Source organism: Sparus aurata, chromosome 8 (assembly GCF_900880675.1).
Source record: "Sparus aurata chromosome 8, fSpaAur1.1, whole genome shotgun sequence".
Classification (NCBI taxonomy): Eukaryota; Metazoa; Chordata; class Actinopteri; order Spariformes; family Sparidae; genus Sparus; species Sparus aurata.
This window is the reverse complement of record NC_044194.1, coordinates 22150745-22168285: the sequence shown is the minus strand read 5'-3', so window position 1 is coordinate 22168285 and position 17541 is coordinate 22150745. Positions and strand designations below refer to the sequence as shown.

The following is a 17541-nucleotide window of genomic DNA, read 5'->3' as shown; positions in this document are numbered from 1 at the left end:
CTTGAGTTGTTGCTTTGTTTGTTTACCTTGTATAAGGAACCTTTCCCGCTGATGAACCACTGCATTTATTGGCATAAAAGCAAGCTGTCGTTTCTGACACGTCATGTTTATTGAGCTTTGGCTCTCGTGTCTGTCTCATGTATCAAGTTATTAATTACACCAATTATGTTAAACACAGCTTTAAGTATCTTGTAGTTACCAATTAATTGAACTCTACTGTGAAAAAATTATAATTTTGAAAAAGCTATAAAATAAGTCAGTGTGATGCTCAAAGGTTTAGGTGGATTTATCATGTAATTGCACAAAATGAATCATATTGAGCTGGACAATATAGTTTAAACAGTTTTACTGTAAAAAAAATCTTATCTATACATATGTCTCTACATCTATCTCTACATATATCTAAACATCTAAACATTCATTCATAAATCTATACATCAGTCCATACAAATATCCATGCATCAATCTATACATATGTGTATACATCTAAACATCAACCTATACATATATCTGAAAAATTATTTATACATCAATCTAAACATCAATCTAAACATATATCTCTAAATCTATCAATGTATCTATACAAAGATCTTAAATTCTATCTATACATCTATCTGTACATCAGTCTATATATTTATCTAAACATCTATCTGTACATCTATTTACACATCCATTGATCCATCTGCATGACATCAAAGAAGTCCACCGTGAGGAGAGGAGGGCAGCTGATGCTCTGCATTGGATGGACTTGGTGGAGGATCAAGCTGCTCCGTCACCAGGTGATGCTCCACATCCTCTGATTGGCTGGACTCTGTGTGAGTTCTGCAGAGGAGGACAGAGATGTGACAGCTGTTTCAAGAACATGCAGCCAGGAGGCGGGCGGGGCTTAGAATGTACTCCTGGAGCAGGTGATACATGTCACTCACGTGCACGGTCACTGGAGTTTGTGTGTGCGGCAGCTGCACCAGGACCGTCCGCTGACGTGTGCTGTGACAGGACCGGGACTGTCTGCGAGGGACGAGGTTCCTCCACAGCTCTCTGTGAGGTCGAGGCCTCCATCACAGCTGCCCGTGAGGTGGAAGCCACCACTGACACTGCTACACCAACAAACAAAAACACAGATCAATCCTCCAAAGCTTTAAAAACACTTATACACAAACAAATAAGATTCCTCTTCTTACTCTGCAGTAAACTACATCTGAATATGTATATTGGATCAAATGACATTTATTTGAGAGTCACAACTTTTGTAAAGATGCACAATTCATTCTCCACAATACTATTCAAAGCTAGAAAGGTGGCGCCATTAAAGTTAAATCTAATAAAATCAGGCTTACTCTCTGTCCCAGGACCTTCCAACAGTGGCATGCTGTCAGCCGCCACAGGCCGACCCAGGATCAGGCTCACAGTCACAGTCCTTATTCGATGAAGTGAAGCCTGAACTTCCCGAGGTCTTGTTAATGTAAGTCCTGCCACTGAACATGAAAAACACACACACACACACACACACACACACACACACACAATTATCCTGTTATTGTCATGAATCATGTATCTGTTATTAGTTTGGGTGAGCGGAATTTTTTTTTTTTTTATCTGAGAAATAGGTGTCGTGACCAAAAGAAGATATCTCACCTGACTTTGTCCCCCCCACCTTCCAGTGGCAGCATGTTCTCAGGCTGGACCATCAACAGAGGGAACACATGGCCTGAACGTCTTTCTCATCCAGGAGAAGACACGTCGGAGGAAATTCTTCTTCTTCCCTGGCTCGTTCTCTGCCCCCGTGTTTTCTGAAAATAAAAGGACATTAAAGTCCTCAGCCGTACTCCAAAATGCACAACAGCTCAGACACGAGTAGAGGTGACTGTTACTTACCACATGAGCCTGAGGCCTCACATATTGATGACTCCATCCCACTTTCAACGTCAGTCACTAAGGACACTGACGCCTCGTACAGGCCAGACTGAAAACTAAAAACACAACAAAACAATTAGTCAGACTTTCATTCCTGTTATCGTCATCACATCGTAAAACTGCAACAAGGAACTTTTCATTTTTGTTGTTTCTGAGGCTCCTGCGGACCAAACCTCCTGAAGTAAAGATCTTGATCTAGCTTTCGTGTGGATTTGATGTGGAAGTGAGTGAAAAACAAAGGCAAAAGGTTCTGATACTAATTTTCATCATCTCACCTGACTGCACTCTCCTGATCTCCCAGCATCGAGCGCTGGGCTGTCGCAGGCCGAACCAGAATCACCACACCTGATGGTAGAAATGTGGGGGATGGAGTGGAGTCCTCACTCGAGAACGGGGAAGTGAAGGCTGAACATCCTGAGGTCTTGTCAATGTAAGACCTGCCACTGAACATGCACAATTATCCTGTTATTGTCATGACATCTTCAAGAATCATGTCTCTGCTATTATTTCTGCTGATGTGAACCATTTTCTCATCTGAGAAATGGGTGTCATGACTAGAGGAAGACATCTCACCTGACTTCACTCCCCTGACCTTCCAGCAGCAGTATGTTCTCAGCCGTCGCAGGCTGAACCAGGATCACACCTGCTGGTGGAATGTGAGAAGTGTGGAGAGTGGAAGGGGGTGCTGTTGTAGGACAAGCGGGGCGTCTTTTACTCAGGACTGCCGCCTTTGGTCTCATCATCTTACGATGGCTCGTCTCAGACTTCTCTGCCCCATTGCTACAAAAAGACATACTCGCTGTTACACTGATGTCCTGGAAACACGACAGGACACTGATCAAATGACAAATTGTCACTAACTTACAAAACACCACCTACAGGACTCACACCTCACATGCACACTTACTTTGGGTAGTCTTTGGTGATAAATAGATGAGTGAGGACTTCACGGGGAGTGATCCTCTCATCCTCACCCGTCTTCAGCATGGCCTTCAGGAGCTCGATGCACTGGTCTCGCTCTGCGGCCTCAGATCCATTATTTTCCTCAAGACGCATCTAGTTGAGGAAACAACAGTCATTTCCACCATCATGAAAGACAATCGGTCATAGTGACAAAGAAAGTTACTTCACACTTACTTTTTTGAGATCGTCCAGAGACTGGAGCTTGTGGTCCTTGACAGTGCTGAGGTGACATCTGAAATACTCAAAAGATGTCTGAAAGAAGGTTCAAAGTGTTTGTATCAGTGATCCTCAGAATCATTTTGAATGATCGACTGTTAAATGTTGGGAAATGTTAACAAGAAATAAAAGATGATAAAAGATTAAAGGTCAGAGAAGGTTCACTGTGGTACCTTGAGCTCCCAGCTGCTGGACTCAGTCCAGTTAAAGTACTTCTTTGTCTGTAGACCAGTACTGAGAACAAGGTCTTCTGGCTGACCCAGGAGATCAATGATGCTCCGCAGCTGGAGATTAAACACAGCATTACATCAAGACATGTAAGAGCAAGTATTGTTCTCAGGAGGGCAAAGTATGAATCGCCATATCTGAATGGCCAGTTCTCGTCGGTGGGTTCGGTTCAAGCACGAGGCAGCCAATCAGAGGCAAAGTAGGGCAGGTCATCCTTTCACAACATGCTTATGTTAACACCCATCATCGTAGCTAAGGTAGGAAGTTCTTTGAACCACTAAACATCAGATTACTTCCTTCTGTCACACTCAAAGTAAATTTATAGCATCTTTTCATCTGTTTTAACAAAACACCAAGATGGTTTCTCATTCCCTGTTATCTAAATTTTCTTTCGAGTCCCAGCTTCAGATGACTCATTATTGTACATGGAGCACTAATTAGAGCAAAACCACAAGCAAGAGTGAAGACACACAAGTGACTGACAAACTGTCTGAATAATTTAAGTGACTTACAATTTCATACTCGGAGCGTCCACTGAAAGGTAGTTTGCCGCAGATCATGATGAACATCAGACAGCCCAGGGACCACATGTCAATGGCCTCAGAAAATGGACAGCCCAACAGGATTTCTGGAGACCTGAATGTGGAGGAGAAACATTACACAGGATGTTTACGCTGTCAGACCTGGGAGGGGAGCAATAAATGGTAAACTTCTAACTCACTCCAGTGTAATAATAAAAATAAGGAAGCCCACCTGAATGCCATCGGTTGCAGGAGCTTGCCCTGGCTGGCTTCTGATCTGGACATGGCAACACCGAAGTCAATGAGCTTGACTCTGAAGGGTTGTGTTTGGTGATTCTCTATCATGATGTTGTGCAGGTGCAGGTCAGCATGGATCACCCCGATCCCCTTCAGTGCCTCAAATGCTGTCCCCATCTGAAAGTACAAGGTCAGTAAGAATGTACCAAAGCCTAAAAGTGACAGAGTGCTCAGTGCTTTGCTTTCCATCTGCCGTGCTGATGGAGGTCATACCTGCTGGATGATGCTTCTGATGTCACTCACAAGCATAGGCGCAAAACTTGTCTTTCCAAGGTAGTCGCCTAGGGTGATATCCAACACCTCCAACACGATTGCCTTTCCATATCTGGTTTGAAAGCAATCCATGAACTCAACGATGTTGTGTTGGTGGAGTTTCAGGTGCTTGAACCGTCTCAGCATGGAAACCTGGAGAGACACGGCAAGTTTGACATGATTAGTTTTTTACAGTCAGTTCATGTGTTAACGTGTTAAGTCTTTATAACGTGGCGCTTAAAACTTAGTGTGCAGATAATCAATATCTCTTTATATAGTGACATTTCTAGATAGCTTAAAATAGCTCAAATGAAAAGGAATTGCTTGTTTGTGCGAGGCATTTACAGAACCTCTGACTACACAATATCTTGAACCGTGAACATAAAAATCAACACCTCGTACCTCATTGACGGTGTCATTCTCGAAGCATTTAGGTATCTTCACAGCCACCGTCTGCTTGATGTCCTTTTTCCAACATTTCAACACCTTTCCGAAGTAGCCCTCTCCCAGAACTTCCAGGACCTCATATCCTCTGGGGAGCTGGACGGGGTCCATCTCGGAAGGTGAGGTGGATGCCTTGGATACCCTGGATCCCATGTTGTCTCTCAGAATACTGAAACAAAACAGGTGAAAACAACAAGAAAAATGAGATGTTAATTTCATTCCCTTTGAGGGACCATAACAATGTTTCAGATATTGAGTACATATCATTTTGCTACCATCCTACGGTCTCTACCCTGTCAACGATTAGATGACACAAAACTTGTTAAACTGCCGCTTCAGGTCTTTAAAGACAATCGTGTATATATTTCATATTCCACATTTCAGTGATCATCTGATTGTCTGAGGTCTGAGCAAAATCAGGGAATTTTTGGTAGTGTCCTAATATCTCTGCTTACTGGACAGATGTAGTAACAGAGATCACATCTTGATTTTAATGTCACTGTAATTTGTGTGGGAAATCTGATCTGAAAAAAAACGGCCAGATATTAAACGTCACTTCAAATACTACTAGCAGCTGGTAAAAAAGCAATAACCAGGAAATGGCGAAGTAAAAAGTCTCCAACAATCCTTGAATGGGCCGAAATAGTTCATTCAGATACTCCTTACAAGTTACAGTACAGATGAGGATTTTACATCTAAAACCTGGCATTAGCTCATAAATTCGATGCAGTGTTGCGGTTATGAATACCAGTAGATTCGTTAATTATAACAGTCTATCAAGTAAAGTAAGTAGGCTTATCCTCCAAGAGCACAACCATTTGCCCATTGTCCAATTTACATACTGTCTATCCGCCAAATATATATTGCTGTGCGCAGAAAAGCGTGCGCCATTAGGCACCTAACCTGTCCATACCTTCATTAAAAAACATGAAGTCAACAAGATGACTTCTCCAAAATAAGCACACACAATAATCTGTTCTTCACGGCAGGGAAAACTGATAAAGCCAATATGTTGTTTAACTTTATTAGTCATGAGTCATGGAGGAGACGGTGGGATGGACGGAGGATGCCACCCTCATCTCTGCCAAACCTTTTCAATACCAACACGTCAAGTACAAGCTCTGAGCCTGACTGAACACAACAGTGAAAAGGCCTTCAAAAATATTTAAAACTGTGAACTTGAACTCTCTCTGACAACATATCCGGTTAGGCTTTCAGTTCAGTTTCAACAACTACAGCAGCTGTCTCAGCTGTACACAGACAGACGGCCCTGCTGTGTTTACACCTGCACGTTCTCATCTCCTAACGTTCCATCGTCTCCATGGTGCACGAGACAAACATGTTGTTTTTTCAAAAAAAGGCCCGGTCGCATATTTTCCCCTAAATGTTCAGCCTTAAATATTTAAACATGTAGCCTAATGCCTCAAACAAAAATAACAGTCTTTGAAAACCACTAAACAACCGTGAACACATTCCTCAACTTTCGCGGGACTTTCAGCGCATTCTTAACCTCTAAAAAACATTTTACACCGAGAAAACGTCGAGTACGACCCAAAAGTGACTTTCCATGAAAGGCTAGCTAAAATGTTATCAATAGCCTATCTGTAAATTCGATCATTTACCAAGAGTATCGGCACATTAGTCAACCGAAACAAACTTCTCCACGTATAAGAAGATGAATAAATACATTTGGTGTGATAATAAAAGATGTCCTACCTGCAGAGACTCAGGACAGCAGGTGCCTCGCCACAGGGGGTCAACCGGAGGCCACTTCTCCAGCAGTTAGAGATGGTCTACTTCTGGCAGTAGTGGTCCTAGAGCAAAGTAATCCAAAAGGTTTGTTTGCAAACAATCTTACAGGTGGTCAGGTATAATCCAAGAGGTTTGTCTGAGATGAAGCCTTGCAGGTGATCAGGTTAAATCCAAAAGAAGTTTGTCAGAGATGAAGTCTTCAAGTGATCAGATTTAATCCAAAAAAGGATTGTCTGAGATGAAGTCTTCCAGGTGAACAGGTATAATCCAAAAAGTTTTGTTAAGTAGAAGTTTTCCAGTCAATCGGGTTTCCCAGATTGCAACTTTCCAACAATAAATCCGCAGTAGGTCAACTTGTCAAAGTTTAATGTGCGAATGAGAAATAAATGAGGCCTGCAGCTTTTATAGCTTTGGTTAACGTTCTGTTTCCATGGCCTTCAGTGACGCGCGTGCGTGCGTGCGTGCGTGCGCGTGCGTGCGTGATCATGCAGGTTCTGTGCAGCAAATGAATGTATTTAGTTTTCTTGTGTGAAATGTCGTCATTCAATAACTTTAAATGTGTCAATAGTGTCACTTCATTTATGCCAATAAAGTTTATTTGAACTGATAGATGTAAACTGTGGGATTGTTGTGTGAGCAGCAGGTGTTTCTACAACATCTCAAGTTCTAATCTTCAGTTTGTGGGGGTCTAAAATAATGAACGTGAGCCTGAAAAAATAAGTACACATTTACTCCGCTGACATACCGATGGATGAGCAATTGGTGTTCAGTATCTTGCCCAAAACACTTTGACAAGCAGCTGGAAGCGGGGATTGAACCACCGACCCTCTGATTAACATTACCTCCAGAGTCACAGAAGCCTGCACATGTTAAATAATAATGTTTTGATAAGATCGGCAGGTTGTACACAAGATCAACATTTTAGTGCAAATAAAAGATATGAGGCGGGTGCTCAACTGATGATGTCATTGTGCAGAGTACTGGGAAAAGACTGAGGACTTACAGATAAGAGATAATACGATAGATAAGAAGAGTTCGATCGTTTCAGCGTCACTAAGGACATTAATCAATTGATCTATGTAGATAAAAGACAATCTCAATTTCGGTGTAAAATAGACCATTACATTTCTAGAATTTTAACATGAAGACATTTAACAGCTGTCTACATACATAAAAAGATTTATTTTTTTTACGACATATGAGGATTTCAATTTAAATCGCAATTGTAACATTGTGATACTGGAATAGAGCATTCAGCGCATTTTAAGTGAACACAGCATTTTGATAACTGAGGTTCACTTATCAGTTCTGTGTCACTGAGCTGCAGTGAGAAACACTTGACACAAGTAACCAAAACTCTGCTGTACCAACATGTCTGAAGTATTCTCTCACTCATCTTTTTTGGTTGAGAGTAAGTTGAAGCATTGGGCGTCAGTTTGTATTTCAGTGCATTTAAGTACAAGGAAACTGAGACACCTTCAGTCTTTAATTACTACTAAAACGGTGTGTTGTAAATATGATGAAACAGAACTGTATCTCTGAGTGGCTGAGAAACCAAACTGACTGAAACCGGATGAAGTTACAAAAGCGGTCTGAGCCAAAAAAAACCCTGAGAGGTGAAAGGTCAGGGAAACTGGGAAGTTGGTTTGCTGCTTCGGTCCTCCACACAGCTCTCTGCAGCAACACGTCTTCATCATGTGCTCAACAGCGGTGATCATTGTCCATGTATTGACAATTTATTCTTTGACTGGAACACTTAAGTTTAGTTCTTGTGCTAACTGCAATGAGAAGCGAGGAAGAATCTAACGCACAGCTCGTGCTTTTTTTCCCCCCACAAATGATTGATTGTGATGGACACAAAACAATTTCCTTCTCTGACCCGACGGAAAGAGCTACACCAGCAGCTGATCCGGATCACCTACACAGTTGCATATTTCAAATCACTAACATCTAGATGTTTTCCTCCTGTATATTAGTGCCCCTTGAAATACTTGATACAAGTATATAAGAGGCAGCTCTCCACAAGGCCCAATTTAAAACATCCTCCTAATGTAACATGTACGACAGAAGAAGATAACACATACAGGCTTCACTGAGTCTCCTGATCCAAATAATAATTAGGAATAAGTCTCTTGCATTCTGATGTGCTGAGGACTTCCTCACTCAGGGGGTGTCAACAGGAAGGATATAGACTTCTCTTATTTCTGCAGTATTTTAGTCGTGTGAAACAAGAAGTCTGGCTGCTTTTATATGACACGTCCGATCAGTTTGTTACTGGAAGAAACTACTTTCTTCTCTTTTTCAGCTGCAGGCTTGTCTGGTAAGGTCAAATGTTTCTGCTTTTGATGTGTGAACTTGGACAGGTTTTAAATTGCTGCTTTTATTGCAAGAAATAACATATACTATGTGTTGGTTAAGCAGAAATGAGCCTCAAGAAATAAGACACTACTTGAGTGTAATATCATAAACTCATTTGATATTTAAACTGCTTTCAGTGCAACTCTACAGATATTATTCATTGCTACTTCTAACACAGTAGCATCTGGTTTTACTTGGCTAGTTCCTTCCTAGTTGCTTTCAAAAAACACAAATAACTTGTTTAAAAGATGCTTTGACTGAAATATATATAATATATGTTGTTTTTTATTCAGTGTCATGTCAGTCCTGTGTGTGAATCTGGTGACAGCCAACATGTTGCTGAGCCTCTTCTTTCTCTCAGGTGAGCTGTTTGTTCACTTACTTTTATTTGGAGACATTGATTATTTACAGTTTGGACTTCATTCGGAAATTAATCAGAAAGAGCAGACAGAGTTACTTTATCCAGTTGTTCATGTCCTGACTGCATAGTGAATGTTTTCTACTGACATTCTTAACAGGACAGAGACAAAGACCAGCAAACAACCTACTGCTGCATCATCAACTTTCTCTTCCACATCATTTTAATCATGATTCTGGTTTACAGGTGTTTTGGCTGATTGTCCTGAAGATTCAGACCTCTTCATTACTGCACCAAAGAAGATGGAAGCACTGAGTGGATCTTGTTTGCAAATCCCATGTAGCTTTAGACCTAGGTCAAAAAAAGATTTTAAAAGCAGCAGAGAAATCTTTGGAGTGTGGATTAAAAGTAATCACTTTATTAGCAACAATCCACACGATGTGATTTTCAATAGCAGTGGGACAAATAACATCTATCCAATGAAGATAACTGGAAACCTGAGAGAGAAAAACTGCACCACTTTATTTTCCGGTTTAATCACTAGTTACACAAACACATACTACTTCAGGATTGAGAGCAACCTATTGAAGGCAACAGCTTATTGTGATCCTCTTCAAATAATAGTTGAAGGTACGTGAGTGTAGTTTCTGTCAGTCTATAATGTTATTGTTCAGTATGAAAGTTTTCACTTTACCAAGAATTAAAATTCAGAGAAAACACTGAGTCTACTGTTACAGTTCAAAATGAAATGGTCAAACTTTAGGACAAAATAGGTTTGGCATTAAAAAAAACAAATGAAGGAATTTGAGATGATATATTTTCTACTATGTGTGTGATTTGAACCCACAGATTCTCCTCGTCGCCCCACAATTGAGATCTCAGGTGATCTGAAGGAGAAGGAGTCTGTCACTATAACCTGCTCAGCTTTCACTCCCTGTCCCCACTCCCCTCCTAAACTCACCTGGAATCTCCAACAAGACTCTCACAACAAAATAGAGGAAAACACAGATGGAACCTTTACAACTAAAATCCAGGAGACCATCACTCTGTCAGACCAACATGATGGATACAACATCAGCTGTTCTGCCACATATCCTGTGAATGAAGGAAAACATGTCAAGACAGCAGAGGAGACAAAGACTCTCAGTGTTTCATGTAAGACATTTTATTTTTGTTAATGAAGTGCTGAAGGTCGTGTTTTATGATGTACAAGTTTACATTTGAGGTTAACAGAAGGAATTAAAGTTCAGGATGTTTCAGAGTCGTAACATTTTCCATTAAAGAGAAGCTGACCGTGCTGTCTTGTTACAGATGATCAGGAGTTTGTGTTTTCTGTCTACATTACAGTGAAGATCCTGGGAGTCATCATGCTCTACAGTGCAATCATCATCTTTGAGTGGTGAGACCAACTTTCCTATGATGTGATCATTTCCAGCTACAGACTTATTGTTATCTCTAAAATGTTTCACTTGTATTCATGTTTATTTATTCCATCTTCCTTTCTTTCAGCTGCTTCAGATCAAGATGCTGCAACAAACCAGTGAAGGTAAGCTGCTAGATGAGGACAGCTACATTATTCTGTCAACAGTCAATTGTAGTCTGGATCAGGAGAAGGCCTTTGACAGGGTGCACCATGGGTACCTGTTTAAGGCTTTACATGCTTTTGGAGTGGGGGAACATTTTGTCCATGCCGGGGCCTAGTGAGTAATGAAGGTAGCTTTGCAGCTGTGCAGACTGGTGCCTTTAGGAAGACCCCAATGTAGTCTAGATGTGTCGATGTGACGATGTGTCAATGCTGGTCAAAAATGATCAAGACCTGCAGGCAGTAGTGAGTGCACTTCAGATTTATCGAAAAGGCTTTGTCTGCAAAAGTGAACTGGGGGAAGAGTGGGGCGCTGTTGTGTGGATGCTGGGAGGGCTGGGGCAGTAGGAACTGGGAGGGGATCCTCTCAGCCACAAACACCAGGCTGGCAAAGTGGAGGTGGATCCTCTCTCAAGTCTCCTACAGAGGTCGCACTCTGATCATCAACAGTTTAATCCACCTGCTGGCCTGTTGGAGAGGATACAGAGGACTCTGAGGAGGCGGAGAGGGCAGGTGCTGAGCTCGCTGTCTCCATCAGTACTGGACTCCTTCAGTCAGGTGACGGGGGAGGAGCCTCCACTTGTCCCTGTGCTGTTGGTGGCAGGTCCAGAAGGTTAGCAGGAAGACAGACTGCTGTCCTTTGCCTCTCTGAGCCTGGGGTTTTCAGGGTGTAAAGGGGAAATATTTGTATGCAGCGTAGGAACTTTGCAGTATTGAAGGAGGTCAGGGAGCATCAGTGGCTGCGCTACCTTGAGAGACAGATGGTGGCAGAGTTTAGGTTGATCAGGCTGTATAAGCTCCCTCTGCCTAAGAGGTCAGGAGATCTGCAGTGGAGGGTGTTACCTGGGGCCCTGGCAACAAATGTGTTTTGGTCTAAAGTGCATCATAATGTGAGGGAGGGCTGTGTGTTCTGTAACATGCCTGAGTCTGTAAATCATGTGTTTGTTGAATGCCATCGTTTGCTGTCTCTCCTCTCTGCTCTCTGTGGGAGGATAGGAGCGGTGTTCTCTGAGGGGCTTTACATACTGGGGTCCAGGTATTCAGCTCAGACCAAGCACAGAGATCTCCTGATTCATTTTCTGTTTGGTCAGGCTGAACTGGCTACTTGGCTCACGAGGCGCAACCGGTTTGCAGGGTTCAGGGCTGGTGGACCCTGAGTTACTGTTCAAGGGGCTGGTGTCTGCACGTCTACGGGCTACAGAGTTTGAGTATTATTCTTTTGTTAATGACCCTGATGTGTTTCAGAGGGTTTGGTGTGTAGACAGGGCTGTTTGTAGCTGTTTTGTTGACTGAACGGGTCATTTGTTTATGAGAAGGTTCTGTGACAGGAAGATTTTTAATTTGTGTTGGTGCTGTGCTGTAACGAGTACCTGGTTTTGATAAAGGTAGTTAAAAGTCAAAAGTCTCTCTCTCTCTGTCTCTCTCTCTCTGTCTCTCTCTCTCTCTCTCTGTCTCTCTCTCTCAGGACACAGATGAAGCAGGCTGTGTCAACAGAGTGATTGAGATTCAAGCATCATGAAGGAGAAGAGGAAGACGTCATGTTCACCATAAATGGAATATTTCTCTATTTCTTGTTCCTCTAATTCTTAAATATTCAATTAGTCTGCAAGAGTTTGGTGACATGAAAAAAGGATGAAGTCTAAACAGCACAGGTGTTTGTTTTGATGGAAGATAACACAAATATAATTCCTTCATCATCATCATGAGTGTGTGTGTAAGATCGAGGTTATTTATAGTATTTTTATGGGAATCATCTTTCTTTTCCACTGTGGTGGGTTCTTTGTGTGTGTTGATAATCATCTCCAAATGTGAAATGAGGACAATTATTGTAAGATATTTTGGATGATGAGGACTTTTTATTTATGTCACCTGCTTGTTTCAACTGAACAATGAATCATATCACACTGACTTGCACATGGTGACTTTTTAAAGATCCTCAAAGGTCTTTAAATCTCATTGTCTTTTTGGGGTATAGAATTTTTCTTGAGTTTTACCAAACCGCTGACATGGAATGACACAAACAGCCTCTTTTTTTTTACTCCACTAGTAGTTGATATTTACATTTCAGATGAGTCATCTTCCCTTTAGTTCCCTTGTGTATGAAGTTCATTTTTGTAATACTAATTAATGCGTTTTCATCATGATGGTAGATGGACTTGTATTTATATCCAGTAGTGCTTTTACAGTCTACTGAGCACTTGAACACTTTCAAACACTTACATACTCCTTTTCATACACACATTCACACACTGACGGCAGGGGTTCAGTATCTTGCCCGACATGCAACCAGGGGATTGAACCACCAACCATACTCTTGTAATGTCTCCATCTTGTGGTTCTTTCAGGTACAATCCTCGTCTCTAACAGGTGCCAAAACTCTGTGGTACCAACATGATTGAAACAGTCTTTGTCTCGTCTTCTGTTGTCAACACTTCAGAAGAAGTTTAGGTACTGGGCGTCCGGAGGTATTATTAGATATCCTCTTTAGTTCAAGGAAACTGAGACATCTCACAGTTTAATCTGTTATTACCAGTGATGGAAATGTGTTGAAATAGATCTTTGTGTGCGTGTGTGGCTGATAAACATAGTGAGAGCTCTAAGAAGAAGTGGTGGGATGTAATATGATGAAGCGCTAAGAAAACAAGTACTAAAGGACTGACTGCAACCACACAGCTCTCTGCAACAAACAAGTGGTCCATGACTGTGTTTAGAACAAAGACGGACCCATGACTGTGTCTGATTGACACTTTAACAGCTTGTTGGAATAACATAACAACAAATACTGTGCAGCTTCACCAATAATCTGTGTAATGCTAGGTTGAATTATGAATTTATTATTCTTAAAGGAATCAGAAAAATTATTTCCTGTTGTGTGCTGGTGTTCCTTTGTATGTAAAATGTATTTTGAAAAGATTCTTACTAGATAGCTGCGATGACGAGGCAGTTTGAATGAGGTGGGCAGTCTCTGACTTTTTCTCTCTTGTCTGATGCAATACAAGTTTGCGTAACATATACAACGTAACATATTTTGACATTTCTGTTTGTGACTCTCTAAACTACAAAGACACAGACTCAATAAAAGAAGCTAAACAGACAAATTAATAAAGAATCAAGTCAGAAAAACAAGTGATTCATGGCGGAGTGTTGAGGATGAGTTCAGGAGTCAGTTCAGACACTTCACTGATATCACTGATGCTCAGTAAATAAGAACTAATGATGTCGCTGACGGTTTAATCACCAGCTGCAGAGACTTCCTGTCCTGGACCGTGCACGAGTGATGCCACTTTGTGATGTTTCCAGTCAGATAAATCACAAACTAGCAAGAACTCAGCATGGGAATTGAACACAAATGATAAATTAGAATTAAAGATAAAGTTGTGATGTACAAATAAAAGCCTGGGACGGAAGGAAAACACTTTTTATCAGTGCAGTTGTGTTGAGCAACAGTTACAAAGGTCAAAGTGACCCACAGTGACTGTGCACAAGTCAGCAATATCACTCTGGCTGATACATGTGAACGAAGAGAAAGTTAATGTTTCAAATGTTTTGAATATCTTTATCATTTATCGATATTATCATATTTAAAGCATGATATGCACATGTAGTGATTTGACATCTTACAGACTTGCAGGGAGTCATGTGAATAATAATACTCACAGCATATCAGCAGGAAAGGAGATAAATTCTTGTGTACGTGAGAAACGTCTTCATAGATATTCATTAAGGAGGAAGTCGACGTGGTATTAATAACAACAGCTTAACAAGGAACCTGATGATGAGTGTCATGTCAGTCCTGTGTGTGAATGTGGTGACAGCCAACATGTTGCTGAGCCTCTTCTTTCTCTCAGGTGAGCTGTTTGTTCACTCACTTTGATTTGGAGACCATTAACAGACTGAACAATGAAAACAGCCATAATGTAAAATATATCTGCTGAAGTATATTTTGTCTTTCTGTTAATGAAGATTGTTTTAAACATTTTGGTTATCAATAATCTGGTTTACAGGTGCTTTGGCTGCTTGTACTCAGAAATCAGGCATCTTCATTACTGCACAATCGAAGATGGAAGCACTGAGTGGATCTTGTCTGCAAATCCCATGTAGCTTTAGACCTGAACAAGAACAAGAGTTTGACAGCAAAAGCAAAATATTTGGAGTGTGGATCAAAAATGACACCAGGTTTAAAAATGATCCAAAAAATGTGATTTTCAACAGCAGTGGGACAAATAACATCTATCCAATGAAGATAACTGGAAACCTGAGTGAGAGAAACTGCACTACTTTATTTTCCAGTTTAATCACTAGTTACACAAACAGATACTACTTCAGGATTGAGAACTGCCCATTCAAGGCAACAGCTGTTTGTGATCCTCTTCAGATAACAGTTGAAGGTAAGAAAGTTTAGTTTCTTTCGGTCAGTCTATAATGTTATTAAAAATATAAAAAGTTACACTTTTTACATTTTGATTAAACACTGAGTCTGTAGTTAGAGTTTGACATTAAATGGTCAAATATTGAAAATAAACAAAAGTGTCAGTCAGTTTCAACTTTGGCATTTAAAAACAAATCAGTTATTTTTAAATGATTTTAAAATCATGTGTCTGATTTGAACCCACAGATTCTCCTCGTCGCCCCACAATTGAGATCTCAGGTGATCTGAAGGAGAAGGAGTCTGTCACTATAACCTGCTCAGCTTTCACTCCCTGTCCACACTCCCCTCCTAAACTCACCTGGAATCTCCAACAAGACTCTCACAACAAAATAGAGGAAGACACACGTGGAACCTTTACAACTAAAATCCAGGAGACCATCACTCTGTCAGACCAACATGATGGATACAACATCAGCTGTTCTGCCACATATCCTGTGAATGAAGGAAAACATGTCAAGACAGCAGAGGAGACAAAGACTCTCAGTGTTTCATGTACGACAACCAGAGTTTGTTATTGGATCCTGTCAGCACATGATACAAATAAAGGATCTTATTCAGGCTCTGATGTTACTCTCATATCTCACATCTCTGTCACATTTTCCTTAGATGCTCCTAAAAACACCTCAGTGTCCATCAGTGCATCAGCAGGTAGCTGGGTGAACCTGACCTGCTCCAGCAGAGCCAAGCCTCCCGTCAGCAGCTTCACCTGGTTCAGGAACAGCAAAGAAGGACTGATGAATGTATCTGAAGGACACTTTTACAGCGTTAATGTGACAGACGGAGGAGATTATTACTGTGTGGCCACAAATAATTTCGGGAGTCAGAAGTCACCAGAGATCCATCTGACTGTTGAAGGTAAGCTAGTCAGTAGCCTGCACATGTTGTTACAGTCACCCCTGCACAAGGGGGCAGATGTATCAATTGACTTCTCATGTTTAATGAACATTGTGACTCTAGCAGTGCTTGTAAAAACACCTGATGACTGCAACAATGCAGATAGAATCTTCCTTCATAAAAAACTGTAATTGGTCTTTAGGCCTACCATGGGAGGCAGCACTAGGAGGAATCATTGGGATCATTGTGCTCATCTGTCTGGTTGTTTGTCTTTGGTAAGTATCCCTAATCAAAGCAGGTAATTAAGGTGACAGATAATGACTTCTTAAATGTCAATAAAAGGGTCGATAGCAAACCAAAAACAACAGATTTTATATACAAAATATATACAACAATATACAATTAAAGGTTAAGGTGCAATATGAAATATGAGCTGAATGCCGCCATCTAGTGTCTCAAGATCGTAGTCGCAACAACAAAAAAGTAATTCCAGTGGTCGGGTTGCCAGGTTTGTTGCCGAGTGTGTCAGGATCAGCCAGCATCATGTCAAGTGATGAATCGTACAGGGTAAGGACTAATTTCGACTAATCAATTCATTTTACAACAGTATTTAATGTTAACCTAGCTATTCATTATCTATTAGATGCATGAAATCTCTGACAGTCCTATTTAGGCTAGCTATCGTTAACCTACTATCATTTATTCTTTTAATCTCTGACGTTTTGAGTGTTTCCGTTTCCTCCGTTTACTTGGTGTGGAGGTCGATGGGTCACGATCAGTATTCTCATATCTAGGATCAACGTGATATAATGAAAATAAGTATAGCAGAGGAGTTTGACCGACAGGTAACGTTAGCTAAGTTAGCAAGCGAGTTAGCTTACCGAGTTTGCCATTTCCGCGTGTGTTATGATGCCGTGGAAATCCTTTACCTGAGTCCATCGAGCGTATGCTTCACCGATATTTACTCTGGTTTTTGCTCTTCTCCGGTCACTCAGCTGCTGGGACAGATAACGTACCGTTCGCTGGGGCTCTGAAGAGCTTGCAGACTCCGCCATTTTACCCAGTGTCAGCCTAGCTGTGCCGAGCTTTGCCGAGCATTGCCGAGGTTGCGAAATTGGCAACCCGCAATGCTGGCCGCTGTTTGGCTGGTGTGATGTAAACAGGAAGTCATTGTCGAACCCGTCAAAATTTCTTAAATTATTTATTTCAGACTAAATATAATTTTTCAAGGAAACGCATTACTTTTAAGCAGCGCCCCTCTAAACACCCCGTGGATGTATTATTTTTGAAAAAATATAGCTTTTAATAAGCACATTACATATTCAACCTTTAAATACAGAACATATCAAAAGGACAGAAATCGTCAAATTGCACCAGTGGCTTCACATCTCGA

The 17541-nt window shown here is 41.1% G+C and overlaps 2 protein-coding genes across 4 annotated transcripts; one reads left to right on the top strand and one right to left on the bottom strand.

The window, feature by feature from the left end:
* Positions 1-382: 382 nt before the first annotated feature.
* Positions 383-6968, bottom strand: LOC115587290 (homeodomain-interacting protein kinase 1-like). Of its 3 annotated transcripts, none has more exons than XM_030427053.1 (15): positions 6552-6968; positions 4794-5004; positions 4353-4544; positions 4075-4256; positions 3834-3957; positions 3267-3377; positions 3052-3129; positions 2822-2970; positions 2488-2694; positions 2190-2357; positions 1876-1970; positions 1636-1790; positions 1338-1475; positions 927-1097; positions 383-849 (listed from the first exon to the last, which is right to left on the bottom strand). In XM_030427053.1, the coding sequence occupies exons 2-12, from the start codon at positions 4986-4988 to the stop codon at positions 1675-1677; spliced, it is 1617 nt and encodes a 538-aa protein (XP_030282913.1). In that variant the 5' UTR covers positions 4989-5004; positions 6552-6968; the 3' UTR covers positions 383-849; positions 927-1097; positions 1338-1475; positions 1636-1674. The 3 variants fall into 3 exon arrangements, with proteins under 3 accessions (XP_030282913.1, XP_030282912.1, XP_030282914.1); XM_030427052.1 differs by having other exon boundaries at positions 383-822; XM_030427054.1 differs by lacking the exons at positions 383-849; positions 927-1097; positions 1338-1475; positions 1636-1790 and having other exon boundaries at positions 2190-2259.
* A 1807-nt stretch (positions 6969-8775) lies between these two features.
* LOC115586578 (vascular cell adhesion protein 1-like) lies at positions 8776-16427 on the top strand. The gene is made up of 12 exons (XM_030425725.1): positions 8776-8907; positions 9239-9306; positions 9550-9933; positions 10153-10458; positions 10615-10702; positions 10813-10849; positions 12351-12380; positions 13231-13252; positions 14890-15273; positions 15501-15806; positions 15921-16169; positions 16351-16427. Exons 2-12 carry the CDS (start codon positions 9243-9245, stop codon positions 16425-16427), a joined length of 1947 nt encoding a protein of 648 aa, XP_030281585.1. The 5' UTR covers positions 8776-8907; positions 9239-9242.
* Positions 16428-17541: the final 1114 nt, after the last annotated feature.